Source organism: Ooceraea biroi, chromosome 7 (genome assembly GCF_003672135.1).
Source record: "Ooceraea biroi isolate clonal line C1 chromosome 7, Obir_v5.4, whole genome shotgun sequence".
NCBI lineage: Eukaryota > Metazoa > Arthropoda > Insecta > Hymenoptera > Formicidae > Ooceraea > Ooceraea biroi.
Genome location: NC_039512.1, coordinates 2,158,584 through 2,178,865, shown reverse-complemented (window position 1 = coordinate 2,178,865; position 20,282 = coordinate 2,158,584). Strand labels below are relative to the sequence as shown.

Genomic DNA, 20,282 nt, shown 5'->3' with positions numbered 1-20,282 from the left:
ATAGAGCGCGTGGTACATGTGCACGTATCACGAGCAAGGCAAGGCAAGGCATCGGTACAGTCGGATTGGTATTTCCATTAATTCGCGGGAGCAATTATGCAGGAACACGTGTATCGAGTTAACCAGTATTGATTAGCGGAAACGTCAGCAGTTCTCGAGAGATAAAAAATTGAGAAAAAGTGCGTCGCCATGACTTTATCTTGCGAAAAGTCACTGCGATTGAAGATCGAGAAAACCGATGTTTCAAGAACTATTATTACATGACTGGTTTTTCCTGCGACATTTTTCCTTGCGATATCCACAAACTGCATTGTGCTAACGTCGTTTCTATCACTTCCGCCCGAAGATTTGCTCGGACTTGAAGTTGATTCAATAACGAGAAACGATTTCCTTCTTTCTTGGTTTCTAGACCGAGGTCTAGCGTTTGAAGCCACCTGTAAAGTACGTTTCATCCCATTACACGGTTATACGGTGAACCACCATAAAACCGGGCAGTGGGTGCTAATAATGCGAGCATATGGTGCCGCGGCAGGTGGTACCAGTAATAATATATCGGCAGCTGCACTGCTGAATATCCATCGTACGTGCGTTATCGGGAACGCGATTGGCGGAGAGCCGAAACGAGGAGGTTTCGACGCTTTCAACAACCATCGAGATCTAGTCAGCAGTAGAACGTTGATTGCCTCGGAAGATGTTACATCGTCAATAATTCGGGTATTTAACAATGCTCGCGATGTGCCAAGAGAAGAGTTAAAAATCTACATTTCTATTGAAAAAGTGTAACGACATGTGAAACACAAAATATTTATTGAGTGAAATATTTAAATTTAGAATACTAATTAAATTTAAGACACTTTATTTTTATTAAGGAAGAATTAATTAATTTTACAAGAAACAATTCTGTATTTATCTTCCATCGATTTAGGAACATTTTGGCAGACATAAACGTCCAGATAAGAAATTTATGTAATCAAAATGGACCATTCTGAGAGACGTTAGCAGAGTTCTGTGTCCATTTTGATTCAGAATTCAAGAAAAAGTATTTTCTTATTTTATTCATATATGTACGTGTACATATTATACGTGTATTATTCCGATCTCATAAGAATTCATCCAAAGTCACGATCGCGTCCGAACCTCGAAAATACTCTAAATATAACGGCTGAGCCTGTTCTCCTAGTAGCCGAAACCGAAGAGTTTTGCGATAGTTCCTTCTCCAGTCCCTTACCCAGACCGCCATGCTGGGGTTTATATTTGGCAGAGGAGACTGCGCGCCTGTACTCTTCGTCCCTCTTTTCCTCTTCTTTTTCGAACACTTCCATCACCGGAATTTTTTTCTTGCTCGCGCTCGAAATTAGAGGTGCTTAAAATTAGCGGACGAGCAGGGCGAAGGGAGAGAGTCCCTCTCCGGAGACACGCGATAGCTGGAAGCGTGTTTGAAAGAGGAAGAGCGCAGAAATGAGTGAAGAAGACCCTGAAGAAACGTAATCCGAGAGGCCACATCCGCATTACTTTTAACCGCGTTTTACACCGCTTCACCGTTTTTCCTCTCCACTTTGCGCCGCGACTTCTCCCCTTAAAATCGCGTTCATTCTGCCGTAACATTCAAACGGAACCAAACTCGAAATAGAACGATTTCATCGAGACAAGTCTCAAACGAACACACGTCGATGTGACTTTGATGCGTTCAAACCATCGATAGCGTAAAATTATATATACGTTACATAATGACGATAATGCACGTGTACCATCATGACAAGGCGCTAGTTAAGAAATATCTACAATACTGCAAGGTTTTTATCCTTAAAACATTTCTATGAAATCGTATTTAATTTATTTAAGCTCCAATTTTGATAACTCTCGAGTTCTTCAGTTCAATTTATCTATCATTTAAAAAAATCTTTAATAATTTTATAAAAGCTTTATATATAGTATATCCAACGCTGGAGCTCAAATAATTAAAAATTTATGCAATTTTAGAAATTCAATGTAGTCGTTACGTTATACACACGCGAGTCGTAATTGTCGAGATATCTTCAACGAAAAATCATTAGAATTAGCATGCTGGAGCCAACTGAAAACCGACGCGTTAACTCGATATTTGAAGGATCATCGCGATTCGCGCGGATTTGGAATTAACTCGCGATCGACACGTTAATAATCTGCCATTCGACCGTTTAATCGAGGCTGGCTGATTATGCCCGCTCGCGTCCCGGCGCTCCGAAGTGACACTCGATAACTAAATTGCATAGTGGTATTTCGATACCGCATAGCGGTCCCACACACGCGAAGAAACGTTCGAATACCTCGTTGCATGCAGCACGTGCGCGCGCGTGCATTTGGAGCGAATGAACGCGCACGTGTGTGCGACAGCACGTAACACGCGTAACGTAATCCCGCTCGCAATGCGCGTGGCTGATCGATCAAAGCCGGCTGCGCACCTCCGCGCGAGATATTTCGTTGAGATCGCCATTGATGCGTCGATTCTGCCTCCGAAACTCGATGAAATTACCTCGTTCACGCAGAGAACTCGCCGCGATTCGACCTATTCTGCTCCAATTAATTGGCATTCACCTCCTGTTCTTGCTCTTGACAATAATTCGATTAACGTAAAGTCTGCGAGGAGGTGTGTGTACTCGACTTTGCAGGTATCACTCTGCAAGTCGAGTTGCAACCCGAGATGGAGGCAGAGAAACGCTCGGAAGATTATACAGGGTGATTCGTATAAAGTGACCGATTTAATTATTAGTGAAATTTGAAGACATATGAAAAAAGAGTTTATACCGATATGTTCAGTACAAAGGGGGACACCATATAACGGATACGATTATTTTATGAGTGGAGGCGTTGAGGACATTTCAAAGTCAACTTCTTTTTTTTAATGGGATGCTGTATTTTTTATTTTATAGGATAGTAGCCCTTTTTAATATAAATTCAATGATACATTACATAAAAACATTCAAGGTCAATCAAGGCCAAAAATACATGATAAAATAAAATTCAAATGTATGATCTGTATTTCTGTTCTTCACAATAAATGTTCAAAGTTTTGACCTTGAACTCGACGACACAGATGAATTGTCTTGCTCGTGATATAATCCGTAATATTGAACGGGCACTATGTCTATGTCGATCTGGATATCGTTCATTTAATACTCTTGCAGTTTCAGCTGCATTTTTTCCACATTCACCAAAAGTTATCAAAATGTCTACAATTTGTGAATTATTGTAATTAGCCATTACGTTCAGTGCTACGACTAATCTCACACTAAGGCTGCGTTCGCTTTGGCACTCACAACGTTTGTAAGCATCACTTGTCCTTACAATCTTCGTAATAATAACATTATGATAGCAGTTTCCAAAGAAAACACAGCTCATAAACATAGACCTAGACATACTGAGAGCCAAAGCGAACGACAGACGGATATACAGATCATACATTTGAATTTTATTTTATCATGTATTTTTGGCCTTGAATGTTTTTATGTAATGTATCATTGAATTTATATTAAAAAGGGCTACTATCCTATAAAATAAAAAATACAGCATCCCATTAAAAAAAAGAAGTTGACTTTGAAATGTCCTCAACGCCTCCACTCATAAAATAATCGTATCCGTTATATGGTGTCCCCCTTTGTACTGAACATATCGGTATAAACTCTTTTTTCATATGTCTTCAAATTTCACTAATAATTAAATCGGTCACTTTATACGAATCACCCTGTATATGCGAAGTGATTAGTGAAGATTATATATGAGTAAGATTTAAGCTTCGCAGAAGCAAAACGGAGAGCTGAATCGAGACGGAAGCGCGAAGCGGATGATTATATTCGCGCGACACGAATAAGATTTCCTTCCCGATGAAAATCGGGAGAAAACGTGCTCTTGCGCGCGTGGTCGCTTTTACACGCACAGCCGGAGAAATCCAGATCTCGACTCGCGCTAACTTGGCAAAAGCGATAGTCTTAAGTGCTAATCGCGGCTAATCGCGAGTGGCGAACGCCGCGAAACTGCGCTTCGTCGTTAGCCGGCTTTTTCTTGCTTCTTGCCTATTATATTAAGGGGGGAGCCTGCTTTAGAACGCTGAAAATAAGGTATATTTTACGAATTGTTTTTGAAAAAACTATACAGCGGATCATTATAAAACTTTTATGCGTTTATTAGTACATGTTTAAAGATAAAAAAATTATTTTTTGATTTGAATATATCGCTTGTAGAGGTCGTCCTGGAGAAATCTTAGTGCAGCCGCGTCGCCGGCATTGCAAATTGGTGAGCATTCTTCTGCCTCCAAATTTCGTCTAAACTGAAAAATTGAAATATATTCTCGTTATTTATGAATGCCCATCGTCGATGAACCAAAGAGAGAAGAAAAAAGTTGAAAAGTGCCAAAATGGTGGAGCTTAGAACACAAAAGTACGATTTTTAGGCAAAGTTTTTGAACTTTTTCATGCAAAAATAATTGTTTAACTTAATGTTTTTTATGAATATTAAAGGTTCATCGACGATGGGAATTCATAAATAACAAGAAAATATTTCAATTTTTCAGTTTGGATGAAATTTGGAGGCAGGAGAATGCTCACGAATTTACAATGCCGGCTGCACTAAGATGCCTCCAGGACGACCTCTACAGGCGATATATTCAAATCAAAAAATAATTTTTTTATCTTTAAACATGTACTAATAAATGCATAAAAGTTTTATAATGATCCGCTGTATAGTTTCTCCAAAACAATTCGTAAAATTATACCTTATTTTCAACGTTCTAAAGCAGGCTCCCCCCTTAATCGGAGAAATACCGCGTCCGAGGTAACGCTGAGAGGAGAAAAGGCGATCAATTTACGCCATCGTGCAGCGAGATAACGCGGTTGTAGCGATTATCAGACGCCTCGGGCTTGCGTTTGCTCGACGTTACTCGGACATTGATATCGTTATCGTCGAATAAGCTAATAATTATCTGCCCAATATCCCGCGTGCATAGAGGGGGCCCTTAAAGTCACCCGGATCGAGTAACAGTCGATATCTCTGACCGGTCGACGTCCGCAAGGGCCCGTGTCGAAGAGGATCTCTGCGTGGGTGCGCTCGGTATACGATGACACGTGAACGTATTTCGTTTCCGTTTCTCCAACGGCGCGCATATAGGATCGCGTCGTACCGTTCGACCTACTCGCCTCGATCTCTCCTCGACGTTTACGACACGCGCGGCTTCTTCGTGCCGATCGATCGCGCTCGCCGCGAGAGAACGAGACGCAGACGAGCAACACGAAGCAATCAACGTCACGAGCCGCGAAAACGAGCAATCGAACTTACATTGGCAACTGATAAGCGAATAGCCAATAACGTTCGGTGATATTAATGGGCGGAAGTTGATGAAGCAAACGTGTCGACGTTGATTATAGCAGTATATCGCGTGTGAATTTGCAATTTGTGATATCGGATTATTGAATTATAATGCAATATTGAATATTCATGTTGAAGTGAAGGATTTATGCTGAAGAAAGCATTTTAACTGTTGAGTTATTAATGAAGAAGCTCAATTAAGGAAGGAAATTGTTAAATATGAACAAAATACAATTTACTTTTAGTATTTGAATGTTAATTTTTAACAGAGCGAAATATGTTATCTGGTTACATATTCAAAAGAAATAAAATATTAAAAATAAATTCTTTGTCAGGAAGAAAGTTTACTATTTTAGACAATATCTTATTTAGTGAGAGAATATAATTATATAAAAAGATGTAACAAATTTCACATTTCCTGAAACTATTGCACCAATATTGTTGATTTCGTTGAAAAAGTTGAATCTTATAACAGATGCATTATATAATATCAAACATTTTTAATTTTATTGCAGACGCCCAGAGATGACAGGACAACGTCGAGTCCCGGTGGTGCAACCAGCAATCACACCCCAGCGCTGTCGCCATCGCCGGTGGGTGATGCACCCTTGGGTAAAGCTCTCATGGAGGCGGCTCTGCAGCAGCAGACCGCGACTGGCGTCCAGCCACCCTTAGTGGTCACGCCGACTGGATACTGGGTCGACGGTACCGATCATCGACATACCCTCGACTCGGCTGGCAGAGCATTGCTGCCAGCACAGCCGGCCTGGCAGCCTAGGATAGACCAGGACGACACGGCCAAGTGTTATCGTCGCTTCTTCGTCGGCAGGGTAACTTTTTTTCTAATCTTTCCTCCTAATCCCGAGAATGTTTGGTCTTGTAAAAATGGAAATTCAAAAGAAAATGATCTTGACTCCGTGGCCATATTCCATTTGAGAATTACGCAGGAATTATAGAAGAAAATGCAATATTTGAATATTCGAGCATTTAATTATTTTGATAATAGAGACACCAGGTATGATGCAGTCTATATCGATGAAGTACGGCATTGGCACGTCTATAGTAATGGGCCGCTTCTCTGTAATCAGTGCTATTCTCTCCGGTGTATTATCTATCAACCATATTCCCAATCGTATTAGTCGTTGGTAGAGCTTTATCGGATATGCTGCAGTCAATTATCTGCCACAATTACTATTCATTAACAGTCTGTATATGAAATTGAAAAATAAATTCATTGTCAAAGTAGACGTGATATAATACTGAATAAATAATAAAGTGAAAACTGTTTCAAGAACGTGGGGTAAGATCAAAACTAGGAATACAACAGACATGATTTTGATTTTCTTCAATAAACTATACTGACTACGAAAGAGAAGTACGTAACAATACGTGAACATTGTTATGTCTCTAGATATTCATAGATGTTTTACTTGCAAAGAACAGATTTGTTTCTAGGTCATGTAGGTCTGAAACTGTCGTACCTTATACCTTTTCATTCTCCTTGATATTTCATATTTCCGACTGCTCTTTTTCGAATAACTTCTACAATTTATCCGATTCATCGTCGGGATTAGGGCACCATGTGAACGTTATTCCGCTCCTGAAATCGTATTCGAGCGCAAGAACCGTGATGAGCCGCGATCGCTCAACCGGCGTACGTAGGTGTGCAAGGATAGAAGGACGCATGCAGACGCAGATAAAGAGAGGGAGAGAAGGAAGAACCACGGCTAGGCGGGGGTGGGAAGGGCGCGGGAGGGAAAAGAGGCACGTAGGAAAAGGAAAAGAGTACTTTGGACGTGGGAGTGGGAACGTTCTCATAGTCCACGCCGAGAACCCGGTGCCTGGAACCAAGAGGGAATCCTCTTCTCCTCCTCACCCTCTTTCTCCTCCTCCGTTGATATTCATCCGTCGTCGGTCGTTTTCACGATCCCTACCCGCGATTTTCTTCCGCCTCTGCGCTTCTGCAGCCCTCTCCTATCCCCCGGCTCTCCCCGGTTTCCTCCCCGTCGTCGAATCATCATCGTCATGATGCGAAGAATTTCCCTTGGAAACGACGAGAGACATGCGCACGCAGAGAGAAACGCATTCTAATGCGCGTATAAATTGCACGAGGATGCCCTTCGGCGCAAAAAGGGCATAGACCCGCCGGCAACGAAAATCCGCGATATTGCAGAGTTACTGGAAATGCACGGAATATCGAGCATAAGTTAAAATACTCGGAAGACACCAAGCAAAGCTGGGAGACTCTTGAAAGACTTTGATTTTTCGGATTTTTTGCCGAGACAAGTTATCATTACTTATTATCATTATCAGTGTTAACTATTATATCACATTAGCAAATTCTTATATTCACAATCAGCTCTCATATAGTATCAGTATCGTTAATGTATTATTGCAAGAAACTTTGCAGATATTGCCAGTGTTACGTATTTGTTCGAGGAGTTCACTAATTAGTGAATAATTAAATTGTGCACGGATTTTATACGAAAGAGAACACGTTATTTTCCGCTTCCGGCATTGCATATTTTTCCTAGATAAGGCTCGACGGATGAGTTCCCGTTCCGCCTATTGTTACTCGCTTATGTTACCTTTTGCTTGATTTATGCTCGTTTTTCATCTTTCTGACTTGTAACACGGAAAACCGTAACTTTATAAAGTAACGCTTACGATAACTGCGCAGAAAAGCACAAGACATTGAGAAGGAAAACAAACCAGAATTATTTCCTATTAGTATTATATAATCGTAAATATATTTTCATCATGATGCTAGAGTAACATCAGAAATATTCGTTTATCTTGATACGCACAAAAAATAATAAAAAATGAATTTTCTTTTTAAAGAGAATTCAAAGTCGATTTACTCGTAATTAATATTCAAGACATCCAAGTTTTAAAATCTTAATTTCAGTCTTTTAATATCTGTAAAAAGTTTGAAGAAGGCGACTGTTAAATTTAATAATTTTCCTCATTTTATTCCAAAAAATGTAATAAAAGCATAATGAATGTGACGTAATTATATTACGCAATAGATAAAATTAATTTCGAACTGATATTAATCGGAACGATTGTGTGGTGCGTTTACTAATCAAAATTGAATCCTTACAATCACAATGTGAATCGATCTTCCCACGTCTAAAAATAACTGCGTTAAACGTGCCTCTTTGTTGTTAGTACACGATACCTGTATTGTATTATACCGAGGTGTTCGTAATGCTCTTCGTTACGCACCTCAAGAAAAGAAGAATAAGTCGGGTCACACGTGAAGAAGAAAGAGGCGATTACTCGCGAGAGATAACGGCGGTACGCGAGTAATTCGTACCGTATAACAGCAAACGGTTACACCTCGAAGCCGATCGTAACGGCGGCTAACGATATCAATCGAGAGCCGGAGAACAAAGGAGATGCTGGGTACGGAGTAAAAGTCCTTTGCTTACAATAGGAGGGCGCGCCATCGAAGAGTACGCGTAATAGCAGGTCAGACGATGTTCTTTGCCGTTTAACACTGTTTCGCCCGATGCGGGAAGAGGCACGCGTGTAGACATTTCGATCAGACTGCGCACGAGGATATAAACGTCCATAAATCCAAGAACAAAAAAGTTATAAAACATATCCCATACATTTATCTGTCTGTTCCCCCATAAATCTTCGCCTCGAGACATTCTTTTATTTTACAGCATTATTTTATTTATCGCGAGCTTAGTGAATCGTTGGATCACAAACTTCAGTCCTAATTCAATTTTTAATGGATTTACAAGTTGTAATTTTAATTTAACTCTAATTGGCGGTTTATTTCGGTCGAAATGCATCGTGGTGCATTTATGTCGTTAGATCTAACTAATTTAATAATAATACTGACAATAATAATGATAATGATAAAATGTGTGCGTACAATAACTTGATGGCGTGAACTCCTGTGAACTCCGGGCGCGTTGCCCTTTCCAACCCCCTCCACTGTTTCCATTCGAAGGTTAGTAAAACAGGGAGCGGAAGGGGGAGCAGCGTATGCATTTCACCATGCACTATTCTATGCGACCCGACCTTTCGTGTATCTCTTCTACGCTAAGCATTTTTGCTCGCGTGCAGTGCACGGTCAAACGACGATGCACCGTTTTTACTCCCCGCTGCTGAGACCATCGCGGCTTCGTAAAACCGAGGAAGTGTTCGCATCCTACCGCCTTTTATAGCTGTCCCTTGTAAAAGTTTCGTACCCGAGCAACGCAAGAAGCTAAACCCGAGGACTGTTTCTTTCTTTTTTCACGAGAAAGCCCCGCAAATGCGCTGAATTATGGTCGCGCGCGCCTTCCAGATAAATTAAATAAAGAAAGGCAAATAAGTCCAGTCGAGTCGAAACGTGTCTGCACGAAGAGGCAAATGTTTGGTTCTATTGACACAGTTCTTGTTAATTTTAAAAAGCTCTCATTCTTAAAATAAAGTTATATAAATTGCGATGATCATTGTCTGACGCAATTTTAATGAAATTCTTTTGAAAACGTTTTGCTTTGTTATATCGGCTTCAAGTAATGGTATTTTACTCGACTTTGTCTCATTCTATAGCATTCTGTAAACTTTCATTTCGGAATGCGCATTTCTGCGAGCAAAGACAATTCTGTCGAAATGTATAATTTCGACTTCCTTCTTTCATTTCTCAAGTATACATTTTATGTTACACCACGACGCAGAACTGCTAATCGGCCAAATTTTCTGTCAAAACTTGCTTGGAAATTATTTGCGTAATACGTTGTCCTCATTGCGTTTCGCATTGAGATACCTTGTATATTTACGGGACAAAACGCGCTAACTATGGTTTACATAGCTTGCATATGTATTACTGCGTAATACGGTGCGTTCAGGGCCGCACCATGTGCGTGCACGCGCGTACTCATTTTACTCATAGTAGTTTCGTAGCGTCTAATTGAATCCGGAACGCGCGAACTACTGTAATTGTTCTAATATCTTTCGCATTACAAGCGTGTGCATCAAACACATTGCGACATCAACACGTCATTAGTACAATTTTTCTATTGAATGAGTAGTCACAGTATACTGAATTTTTCTACAATATCTGAAAAGAATAAATATTTAAATTCTTCTTCGTGGAACTAAATATGAAGACTCTAGTCTTCATAAAGTAATTTTATCTTGTTCTAATCGTTATATTAATAACATAATAAAACGGCAAACTTGATAATAAGTTACAGAATTTTATAAAAATTGTGATATGCAAATGAGAGATAAATAAGCCTTTTCGAATTTTTCTCAAAACGCTGTTTGTTGGAAATATCATTATAACAATAGAAATCTCGCAGAGAGAGAAACTATAAATGTTATCATAATTTATATAAAATATTACTGAAGGTACTAGAAATTTGTCAGAATTTCTAAAATTAAAAATTTCTCAATTTTTGGTACATTTTTTTCCTGAAACATACTTGTAAATAAAGTCTATTATTCTACTATCCATTCTGACGTAAGACTCTGATATTGCTCTGCAAGGTTTCTCATGATACTTCCAATTTTTCTACGACTTTTACGATATATGTTGTTTCTGAAGACAAACCGGAAACCGTGGCTAATTGTATTCATAATTGCCCTGCACGACCGTGAAACATGGCGCCTTATCGCCTTGGCTTCTTTTTGCTATTCACAGGAGCACGTGAACCTCGTGGGAAGGGACGGTGAGAACGGCCCGGTCCTGGTCTCGGTGAAGGCCGAGACGGTTGCCGGACAGGAACACTGGCGGGTATTGCTACGGCTACGAGCAGGATCGACTCACGATTTGGTCCCGACCACAAATCTCAGTTCAAATCCTACACCGTCAAAGATGGTCAAGGTAAAGACAATGTTCATGATTCTTTCAGCCGGAGCAACTCGCGAGAAAAATCTAGTTAAAAATAACTTTGAACATAGATTTGTCGAAAAATAAGTATAATATAGATATGATTATAAATTTATTAAATAAAAAATTATTCAGAGAGAAAGAAAGAGAAAAAAAGAGAGGGAGGAAGAAAGAGAAATTATAACTTAATTTTTATTTCATAAATTATTTTAAATTAGATGTGCGGGTAAAAACATTTTTTCATTTATTTTATATCGCTTTACTCACATCTTAAAATTTTGAAATATTTAAACTTTTAAATGTGTAGTTATACAATTTTTCATTTCAATCTTTATACTTCGTTATGCATACATCTTTATACATTTTATGGAAATTCGTATTCTAAAAATACATATTACTTATATGTACTTAGAATTATTATGCAGTATATCATACATTACTTACACATCAGAGACGTCGCTTATATTGGGCGGCGCGGTCGTGACACACATGCTCGATTACCTGTATGTTTAAAATGATAATAAGGAACGCCTGAGACAACAGTCACGTTGTGTTTACGGAGAGCGACATTAATGTGAGTAGAATGAAACGTTTGCACAAGCTTAGTTTTTTTTAAAGCTGTTTTAAGATCAAACAATTACTCGTGTAATCGGATACTTTATAGCAAAGAGCGAAATCAACGAAGGTTCCACCTGTAACAGACACGGCATTATATACATCCTTGTGTTTGATTATTAACTATAGTTAAACGAGCAATGCTAATCACATGTGTGAACGTCTCTTACATAGGCGCACTTCCGCAAGAAAAATATTGAGACATTATCATGGTAAAGGTAGTCACTTTGTGCATTACAAATTTAGAGAATTCTCGATACACGTGCAAACATTTATCAAACTGAATCACAAGATAAAAATTAATAGAAATAAAAAAAGAAATAACAAGTTGTCCAAAAAATAAATCGTTATTGCGAATAAAATACGTATTTTTATAAAAATTGAGATACGAGTCTGGCGAGGGATGGGAAACAAAATAACTTTTACTTTTCTCTTTTTACACATCCGCATCATGTTTTGTAATGTCTGTAAATCATTCGTAAGTTTTGAACCGAAGAGAAATATTGATGAAGCATTCAAGAGCATATTTGAAAATGTATAGAACATTCGTTCGTTCATAGAACGGCGGTTAAAAATTCATTGCCTCCGGGCGATGGAAATACTGTATCCGGTCTTCCGCTGTCGATTCCGCCAGTGTGCAAAAACGCATAAACATGCTGAATTATTTAACGTCCGCCTGTATACATGCTTTATCTCTTGACTGTTACGTGCGCAATCACGTAATAGGAGTAAAGGAGAAAAAGAGAAAAAGAGACATGAGAAAAAGGGAAAGAGAGTCACCCCAGCGCGATAAAGCACAGGAAAAACCTTGCCTCGTTTTTTCGCAATCGCACGCCGAGATTACGCGTGCCCTCAATGCGTTCCTTCATATATGAAATATTCAAATATATTATTGCAGGCGATCAACGAGTCCCTCAACGTGAGTCCTCTAACGCCCGTCATGTGTCCCGGTGCTGGTACATTGATAGCTCGATACGACGAGCACGCACTCGTCTCCAGATTCAAGTTCGGCGTATTGCATCAACGGGCTGGTCAAGTGACTGAAGAACAGCTTTTCGGTAACCGACAGATCACGCCAGCTTTCCAGGAGTTCCTCGACTTGCTCGGTCAAAAAATCGACCTCAAAGATCACAAAGGGTAAAATATCTTATTATATTTATTTGTTAGTTCATTATTAGCAATATAAGAAGAAATATTCCTCGATTTTTATTTCCAATTATATCAAATTTTATAGAAATTCTGTAAAAGCTGATTTCACAAATCATACAAAATTATGAGCAATACGGATATAAAAGTAGGGAAATATTAAGAAATCGATTATTCACATTTATCTAATAAATTTTCAACAGTAGATTAAGAAGGATAAAATTTATTTTGTTCGCTTCTATTTTTTTCTATTTTATTCTGCTTTAGTATCATGACTTTCTACTTACGATCTATATTTTAATACGAATTTCATTTCAGGTATCGTGGCGGTTTGGATACTCGGCACGGTCAAACCGGCGATTCGGCGGTGTACGAGGTATTTCGGGGTCGAGAGGTGCTCTTCCATGTGGCCTCGTTGTTGCCATATAGTCCGGGCGACTCGCAGCAATTGCAACGCAAACGGCATATCGGCAACGACATCGTCGCCATTATATTTCAGGAGGAACCGACACCCTTCAGCCCGGACATGATCGCCAGCCACTTCTTGCACGCCTTCATCGTCGTGCAAGTCATCGACCCCTGCACTCCTAATACGAGGTATATTCTTAGATTCTTAGTTGCTCTCTCTCTGTTTATACGCTGCTTGCTGCGTACCGCGGAAATCTGGCAAACGGTCCATTACCGGAACGTTTGCCGGAGTGTCTTTCCGTATCTGAGATTATGAATCACGAAGATAATTACATTTGTCTAGGGATAACCGTTTATCAATTAATAATAAATCCAAATTTTTTTATAAAGGTACAAAGTCAGCGTGACGGCGCGCGATGACGTTCCTTGGTTTGGACCGACCTTGCCAACACCGGCCGTCTTCCTCAGAGGTGTCGAGTTCAAAGAGTTCCTGCTCACGAAGCTCGTGAATGCTGAAAACGCCGCTTACAAGGCTGATAAATTTTCCAAGTTGGAGGTAAAAGTTTTTTCTTTATGCTTTCTCGTTTCTTTTATTTCACAAAAATGCTCTCGCCTAGTGATATCTAATAATCCACTAATCGGCAATTTTCGTGATAACTAATTTCGCCGATTTGTTTTGTTAGCTGCGGACTAGATCAGCTTTGCTAGAATCACTCACGGAGGAATTGCAGACAAAAACAGCCGAGTTCCTCGGCGGTTCAATTGTTCTGGGAAATTCCGGTTTGAACGTTTGCCCAGTGAGTCCGACCACGAGCGACGTGTCCGCTTCGGGGAGCAGCGGTAGTGGCTCGCGGTTCATCGATACCGTGCGCAAGGCACTGATCTCGCGCGTAAGGAACGCGTCGACTGAAAGTGTGCCGCAGCAACTGGCCAAAAAGGGTCAACAGTCGGAGCCCAGTCCACCGAGCAATCGGCAATCGACTACCGTGAAGGTAAGCCGTGAAGATTAAGTGGATGAATGAGATCATTTTCTATCGTATTTTGCTTCACAATTTTATTTCTTTCTTAAATATTAACTATAATTTTAGGAATAAAAATATATAAAAACAATATTTATTTAAAATACAGACACATAAAGCTTAAATTAAGTTATAATTATCAATTGGACTGAACAAAATTAATCGAGGGATGAAACGAACGAAGACGATTGAAACCTGAACTTAACTGCGTTAAGGTGAGCGGCGGAAAGCGTTCCGTGGAACCGTCTAGTCCTCTTGGCTCGCCGGATCTTACCTTGAGGAGGGACTCGGAGCGCGGCAGTCTCGGCAGTCAAGACAGCAGCCTGTCGAATACTGACAATCAAGATAGCAGCCTGGCTACGTTGCAACAGGACGAGTACGATCGCAGGGAACCGCAGGGTGCGAGCGTCGTCTGTCTCGACAACGACACCACCGTTGTCGACAAAACCCCAGCGCTGCCGACAGCGCCGGCAGCGGTTCAACGATTAACGCACGAAAATCTGCGCACGCAAGAGAAGACGACGACGACGACGACGACGACGACGGAGGTAACGCAACGAGTGATCTCGGAGAGCGACGACAGCTCGCTCAACAGCGAGCTCGAGCTCGACCAGGCCGTATACCCCGACAGTGACACGGGCCTCGAATCTATGAGTTCCGCGGAGACTCACGACACCACCAGGTGTCCAGGCAAGGACGGTGTCGTGGAGAACGAGACTCTGAGGATGGAGGTCACCAGACTCAAATGCGACAAACTGGATTTGCTGCGGCAGAATGTGGTAAGTAAAAATGATCAAAATCGAAGCGATAAAATGCAAAGCAGCAGATATGGCTCGCTGTTGAATATTTTATCGTATAAATTTCATCCCATTAATTCCGCCCGAATACTTTGCGTACACAGACAGGTTTAGTAAGATAAACACGCCGATAAAATGTAAAGCGGCGGAAAGTGGATTGACTTTGCATTTCGCAGTTCCTAAATTCGGGAAACCTGCGGTCGCGAGGAGCGACTACACGGAGCTTTGCTTTGTCGTGTTGCAGACATGCCAACGTGAATTGAAACGTCGTCGTGAGAAGGAACTGCAGTTGGAATCCGACCTGGCGGCAGCATCCAAGGAGATCCTACGGTTACGGGCGATGCTGAAGGAGTGCTCGACGAGCATTCCGCTAGACAACAACAATCAACAGACGTCCACCGTATAAAGTTTACGGGCGAGTGCATGCTCTTAATTAAGTGTGATGCAAATCACACAAGCCGCTATTTGCGAGATATTAAAAGATCGATACTGACGAAAACTGCGTGCGAAATTCACACGCAAGCTATTTTGTCTCTTTATTTTTTCGCGCGACAGATTTGAGATTAAAAATGCCGATATATAACGACGTTTAAAAAATGCGCTAAGAACATTTAAAGACGAAAGATTAGACGCTGGACAAGTCTCTCAATACTTAAACACTACGTACCTTCCATTCATCAGGAATCGTGTGTCACTTCCAAAGGTCTACCATTAGCAATCCGTAAGAGCGGTTAGCTGTACGATTTGCAATTTAGATGCTTTAGAAGATGCGAAGATTGGTCAATCGAATTGAGCTTTCTCTCTTAGGTGGAGATCGGTACAAGTTGTGTAAGTCATACGCGTTAGTTTAGGATATTAGTGCAGGATCCTGCGAAGTCCTGTATAATCAGAGACCGAAGCATCTTAGAGACTCTTGCAGTGTAGGCTCGAAATTTGTTAGAGTTCTTGTTTGACTTATGACACATAATATATTTATCTCTATTAATTTATTAGTAGACCTAAGTTGACCAGTCGTAGTCAATATACAATATATATATATATATATATATATATAATGGACGTAAAAAAAAGCAGTAGGGATATGTGTAATGTTAGCCGTTTTAGAACGAGACACACAGATTCAGCATTGAAAAAGACGAAAATTATCTGTATCTGTGTACTGATTACGTGTTAGAGAGCTAATATATTAACTCGGCTTCTTTCCGTAGCACGAATTATCCGCCGCGATTGGGCAAAACTTCCGAATTTTCACCACGCGATCTTCCGAGGCAAAGAGATCTCGCAATTGTAGCAGAAGTATGTATCTAAATACTAGCTGCAGTATTTATCACGATATAGATTTTCACGCAACACGCATCCGTTTAACTCTAGTTCTCTAGTTATTAGACACCAGATTAGTTTTAGAAGGTACTTCTATATAATTCACCTGTCTTCGTTAGTTATCACCACCGCGTATTAATTTCAGCGAAGACTGGTGTCTAACCGTTTTTAGCCGGATCACGCACAGCACCAAATTTAAATTAAAACGTACGCATTATTTACTTTATCGATAAGTCTTGCACACACAAACAACAAGTATCGTTTATCGTTCACCGCTTAAGTTTAAGTATTTTGTATTCGTTCCCGGTTGACGAATATTCTGTTATCTTTTATGACTCTAGTATTAATACGACTCTTACCATTATTATTATTATATTATCATTATGATTATTATTAGTCCTTTTATTAACATTTGATTACGTTGTACTTTGTATGATCTTTGTAAATAATACCGTTAATGTAGAGAAACACTCGAAGGCGCTAAGCGAACTGGCACAAAGAGGAGGAACAACGACGTTCACTCACACATAATACCAAAGTTTAATGTAGTAAAATTCATAATTTTTTCTTTTTATTTTCCTCGTTCCTCTTATTCTCCCGTTTTCCTTTCGCATGTGTTCTCCTCGCGAATTAAGTAGTACATTATCGTTGGAGACGCCTCGGCTTAGAGATAAGTACAAGTTCGTTCCGTCTAGCGTGAAATAAAATCGAAGGTTCGTTTATAGAAGTACTTCCGCTGAAACACTACTGTTTGTCACTGCCTATATAATGTCACACTTCGATATAATATTTCTCCTTCAATTTTACTACGTAAAATTTGCTTTACTGCTTATGTAATATGATTGATGATTATACATATATATACACACACTCCAGTATTGAAAAACACGATGTCCGATATGCTGCAGCTATAGTATCGATAATTCAAGCATTGGTTCTGCGTACAAAATTTAAAAAATACTTTTATAAAAATAAAAGAAAAGTACGGGAAATATTGTTTTCAATATTTTTACAAACATAATGGTGTGATGAGAAAACAATTATAATAATTAAAGATACTAAGTGCAGTATTTCAGATGAATTTATACTATAACAAAACCAGCACTCCATCTAAAACTGTTGCGGTATTGTCGAAAAGATTCGATGGAAATTATACTTTTCAGAACGAATATTTTACGCTCTTATGTTACCTATTCATTAATCGAAAGAATGACTATTGTAGCACTAATTAAATAAACGTTTCTACCGTATTTATTATACAAAGATTCGAAAAGGCTTGTGGACATTTTCCAGTCATATTGCGAAAATTGTTATTCCGGCGGAAAAAGAAATTTAATACGTGAATGTTTGAAGCACGTTAAATTGAAAGAATTTATAAAAAATTGCTATCTTAATCTAAAGGAATATGCGATCTGTTTCAATCGATTGTTGATGTTATATTCGATAACGATAAAATCAATCGAATATTTATAACGCTGATTCAATTGGGCTTGACGAAGATAATCCAAGATAAGCGACAGATAAGCCAAAGAACACTGGAAAATCGATCGACATGTTGACCGAGCGTCCAAACGAGCGTGCACATTATCAGAAGAGTGATTAATTATTACATGCCGATATTATTATATTAGAGAATATGTGATTTGAGTATTTTCGGAAATGTCTTATATACTACCTACTGTTACTATTTAAAGGATTTATATTGCGACTTGTATTTAATGTTCGTGTACGAAGAAAATTTTAGAGAGGGAGCTTCCTTATTTTTACCAATGTATATAACATCGAGAATAATTGCGTTCGATTACAAAGTAGAGATCGTTGTCTAACGACTGCGAAGACTTAAGTTTCGCCACTCTCTAGTGTGATTTTTATGCTGGCCTTGCAAAGTCAAAGAAAGATTATCTATATTATAATAAAGAGAGATTCATTATAATATTACTAGAAGAGAGAGAGAGAGAGAGAAAAAAGAGAAATGAGAAGATAGAGAAAAAAATACTAAGATATATAAATATATTTTGTGTATCTATAACACATTGATGCTATGCCACTTCTATACAACTAACTCAAATATTACTATTCTTCGATACGTAAAATAGTATATTTCTTACGACGTAACTGACATGACTACTCGGATCCAATTTCTTGGTTTTACATATACTACGTCGAGAATGTTTTGAATATATTTTATAAATAATACTTGCTAAATTTGATAAATATGTTACCGATATACATCACGCGTCCATTCTGTCGATTGCATAGATCGCTTCGTTCAGTTGCACGTAGGAACTACAATCTTTACATTTACCGTATTGCGACCTGCATAGAAATGTATGTACACACGTATGTGGAAATTGTTAGTACAACTGTTTCTAATACTTACTACATTAGAAATTGCACCCTTCGTAACTATATTGCATTACTTGTTAGTTTTACTTTTTTTAAATTGGACCAAACGTACAAATTTTTGGAAAATTATTTAAAGTTCATCGACATTGTCGAATCATTTAACCGCTCTGCCGACCAATTGGTGCAAAATGCAACAACAGAAAGAGAACAATGTTGATGTATTATTTCGCTTACGAATAATTATTAAGAAATCGATATACGAAATAAGAAAAGGATTTATATTCTTGAAAATGTTATTAAAATTGTATAAGATCGTGAAAAATATAAATTAGGCTAAATATGCAAATTGCACCAATTATGTATAGCTTCTATAGCACCAATTATATTCTGTGATTAATAACTTTTTAAAGCACAATTATATACAAAATACTGAAATATGCATTGAGTAAATAACATGAAGTAAATAATCTTAGGGTTGTGTGATGCGATCCTATGAAAAATATATTTCGAATTGATTAATAAAAATTAAGGTCCAATTGTGAAATTACGTTATACAAAGAATAAATTATAAACGCGCAATGTGCACGATACTCAGCAAACTACTTTGTCAATATATAAATAATCCTCAAAAGCGGAGAGCTCCGATTATCGGGGTAGTTATATGTATATAAGCATACTCGTATAAAATACAGAAAAAGAAAGAAAATAAAAAACATAACAATCTGATTATTCGTCATTCAGTACGTCTGTCAAATCTCTTAGCAATACAGTTAACTTCTTGATAAATATCAAGTATATTTAATAATTATTAATAAATGCGCTTGAAAAAAAATTTTAATAGAATACAATTATTGACCGAAAGGAAGATTTAAAAAATTTTTGAATAGTTAACATTTTTTAATAGTTTTAAAAAATATTCTTTGCGTAGGTATTTCTCACCTTTTCGAAAGATTGTCAAAGTTAATAGGAAATTATACATTTTAATAGGAGTAACTGAATCAATTCCAGTTCCATTAAATCTCTCGTTACTAGAACTACACGAAAATTCAGCAAAAATGGCGTCAGAACTGGCGCGAATTTTAAACTTGCAATCATTTTATACAGCATCAGTGCAATTCCACTTGAAATTAGCGCCACTTGGCGGAACAGTAATGCACTCTTTGAAACGCAGGTGTACTAAAGCGAATTAAGGGGATGCTGGAGTTGCTAGTGAACTATTTTTTCACTATAGCGATGGTAATTGCAGTAGTTTCGAAAATTCTCTTTATTGTTCGTGCGGAATAAAAAATCCTTTTCCACAAATGAAGTGTAGATAGAAAGAAAGTCCGCTCTACAGGACTTTATATTCAAAATGGACAAAAGTTAGAAAAGACAAATGCAAGTTTTTAACTTTTTTCTATTTTGAATATAAAGTCCTGTAGAGCGGGCTTTCTTTCTATCTACACTTCATTTGTGGAA

General features: G+C 38.6%; 1 protein-coding gene across 6 annotated transcripts in view; it reads left to right on the top strand.

Annotated features, from left to right (window-relative positions):
• LOC105277651 (rap1 GTPase-activating protein 1) overlaps positions 1-19,550 on the top strand; it is a 109,948-nt gene extending 90,398 nt beyond the window's left edge. For all 6 annotated transcript variants that reach the window (XM_011336163.3, XM_011336165.3, XM_011336166.3 and 3 more), the window contains 8 exons: positions 5,853-6,167; positions 10,985-11,167; positions 12,687-12,925; positions 13,253-13,531; positions 13,733-13,898; positions 14,026-14,334; positions 14,577-15,140; positions 15,403-19,550. In XM_011336163.3, the coding sequence (XP_011334465.1) occupies positions 5,853-6,167; positions 10,985-11,167; positions 12,687-12,925; positions 13,253-13,531; positions 13,733-13,898; positions 14,026-14,334; positions 14,577-15,140; positions 15,403-15,564 (2,217 nt within the window). In that variant the 3' untranslated portion in view covers positions 15,565-19,550. The remainder of the gene's footprint in view (positions 1-5,852; positions 6,168-10,984; positions 11,168-12,686; positions 12,926-13,252; positions 13,532-13,732; positions 13,899-14,025; positions 14,335-14,576; positions 15,141-15,402) is intronic.
• Positions 19,551-20,282: the final 732 nt, after the last annotated feature.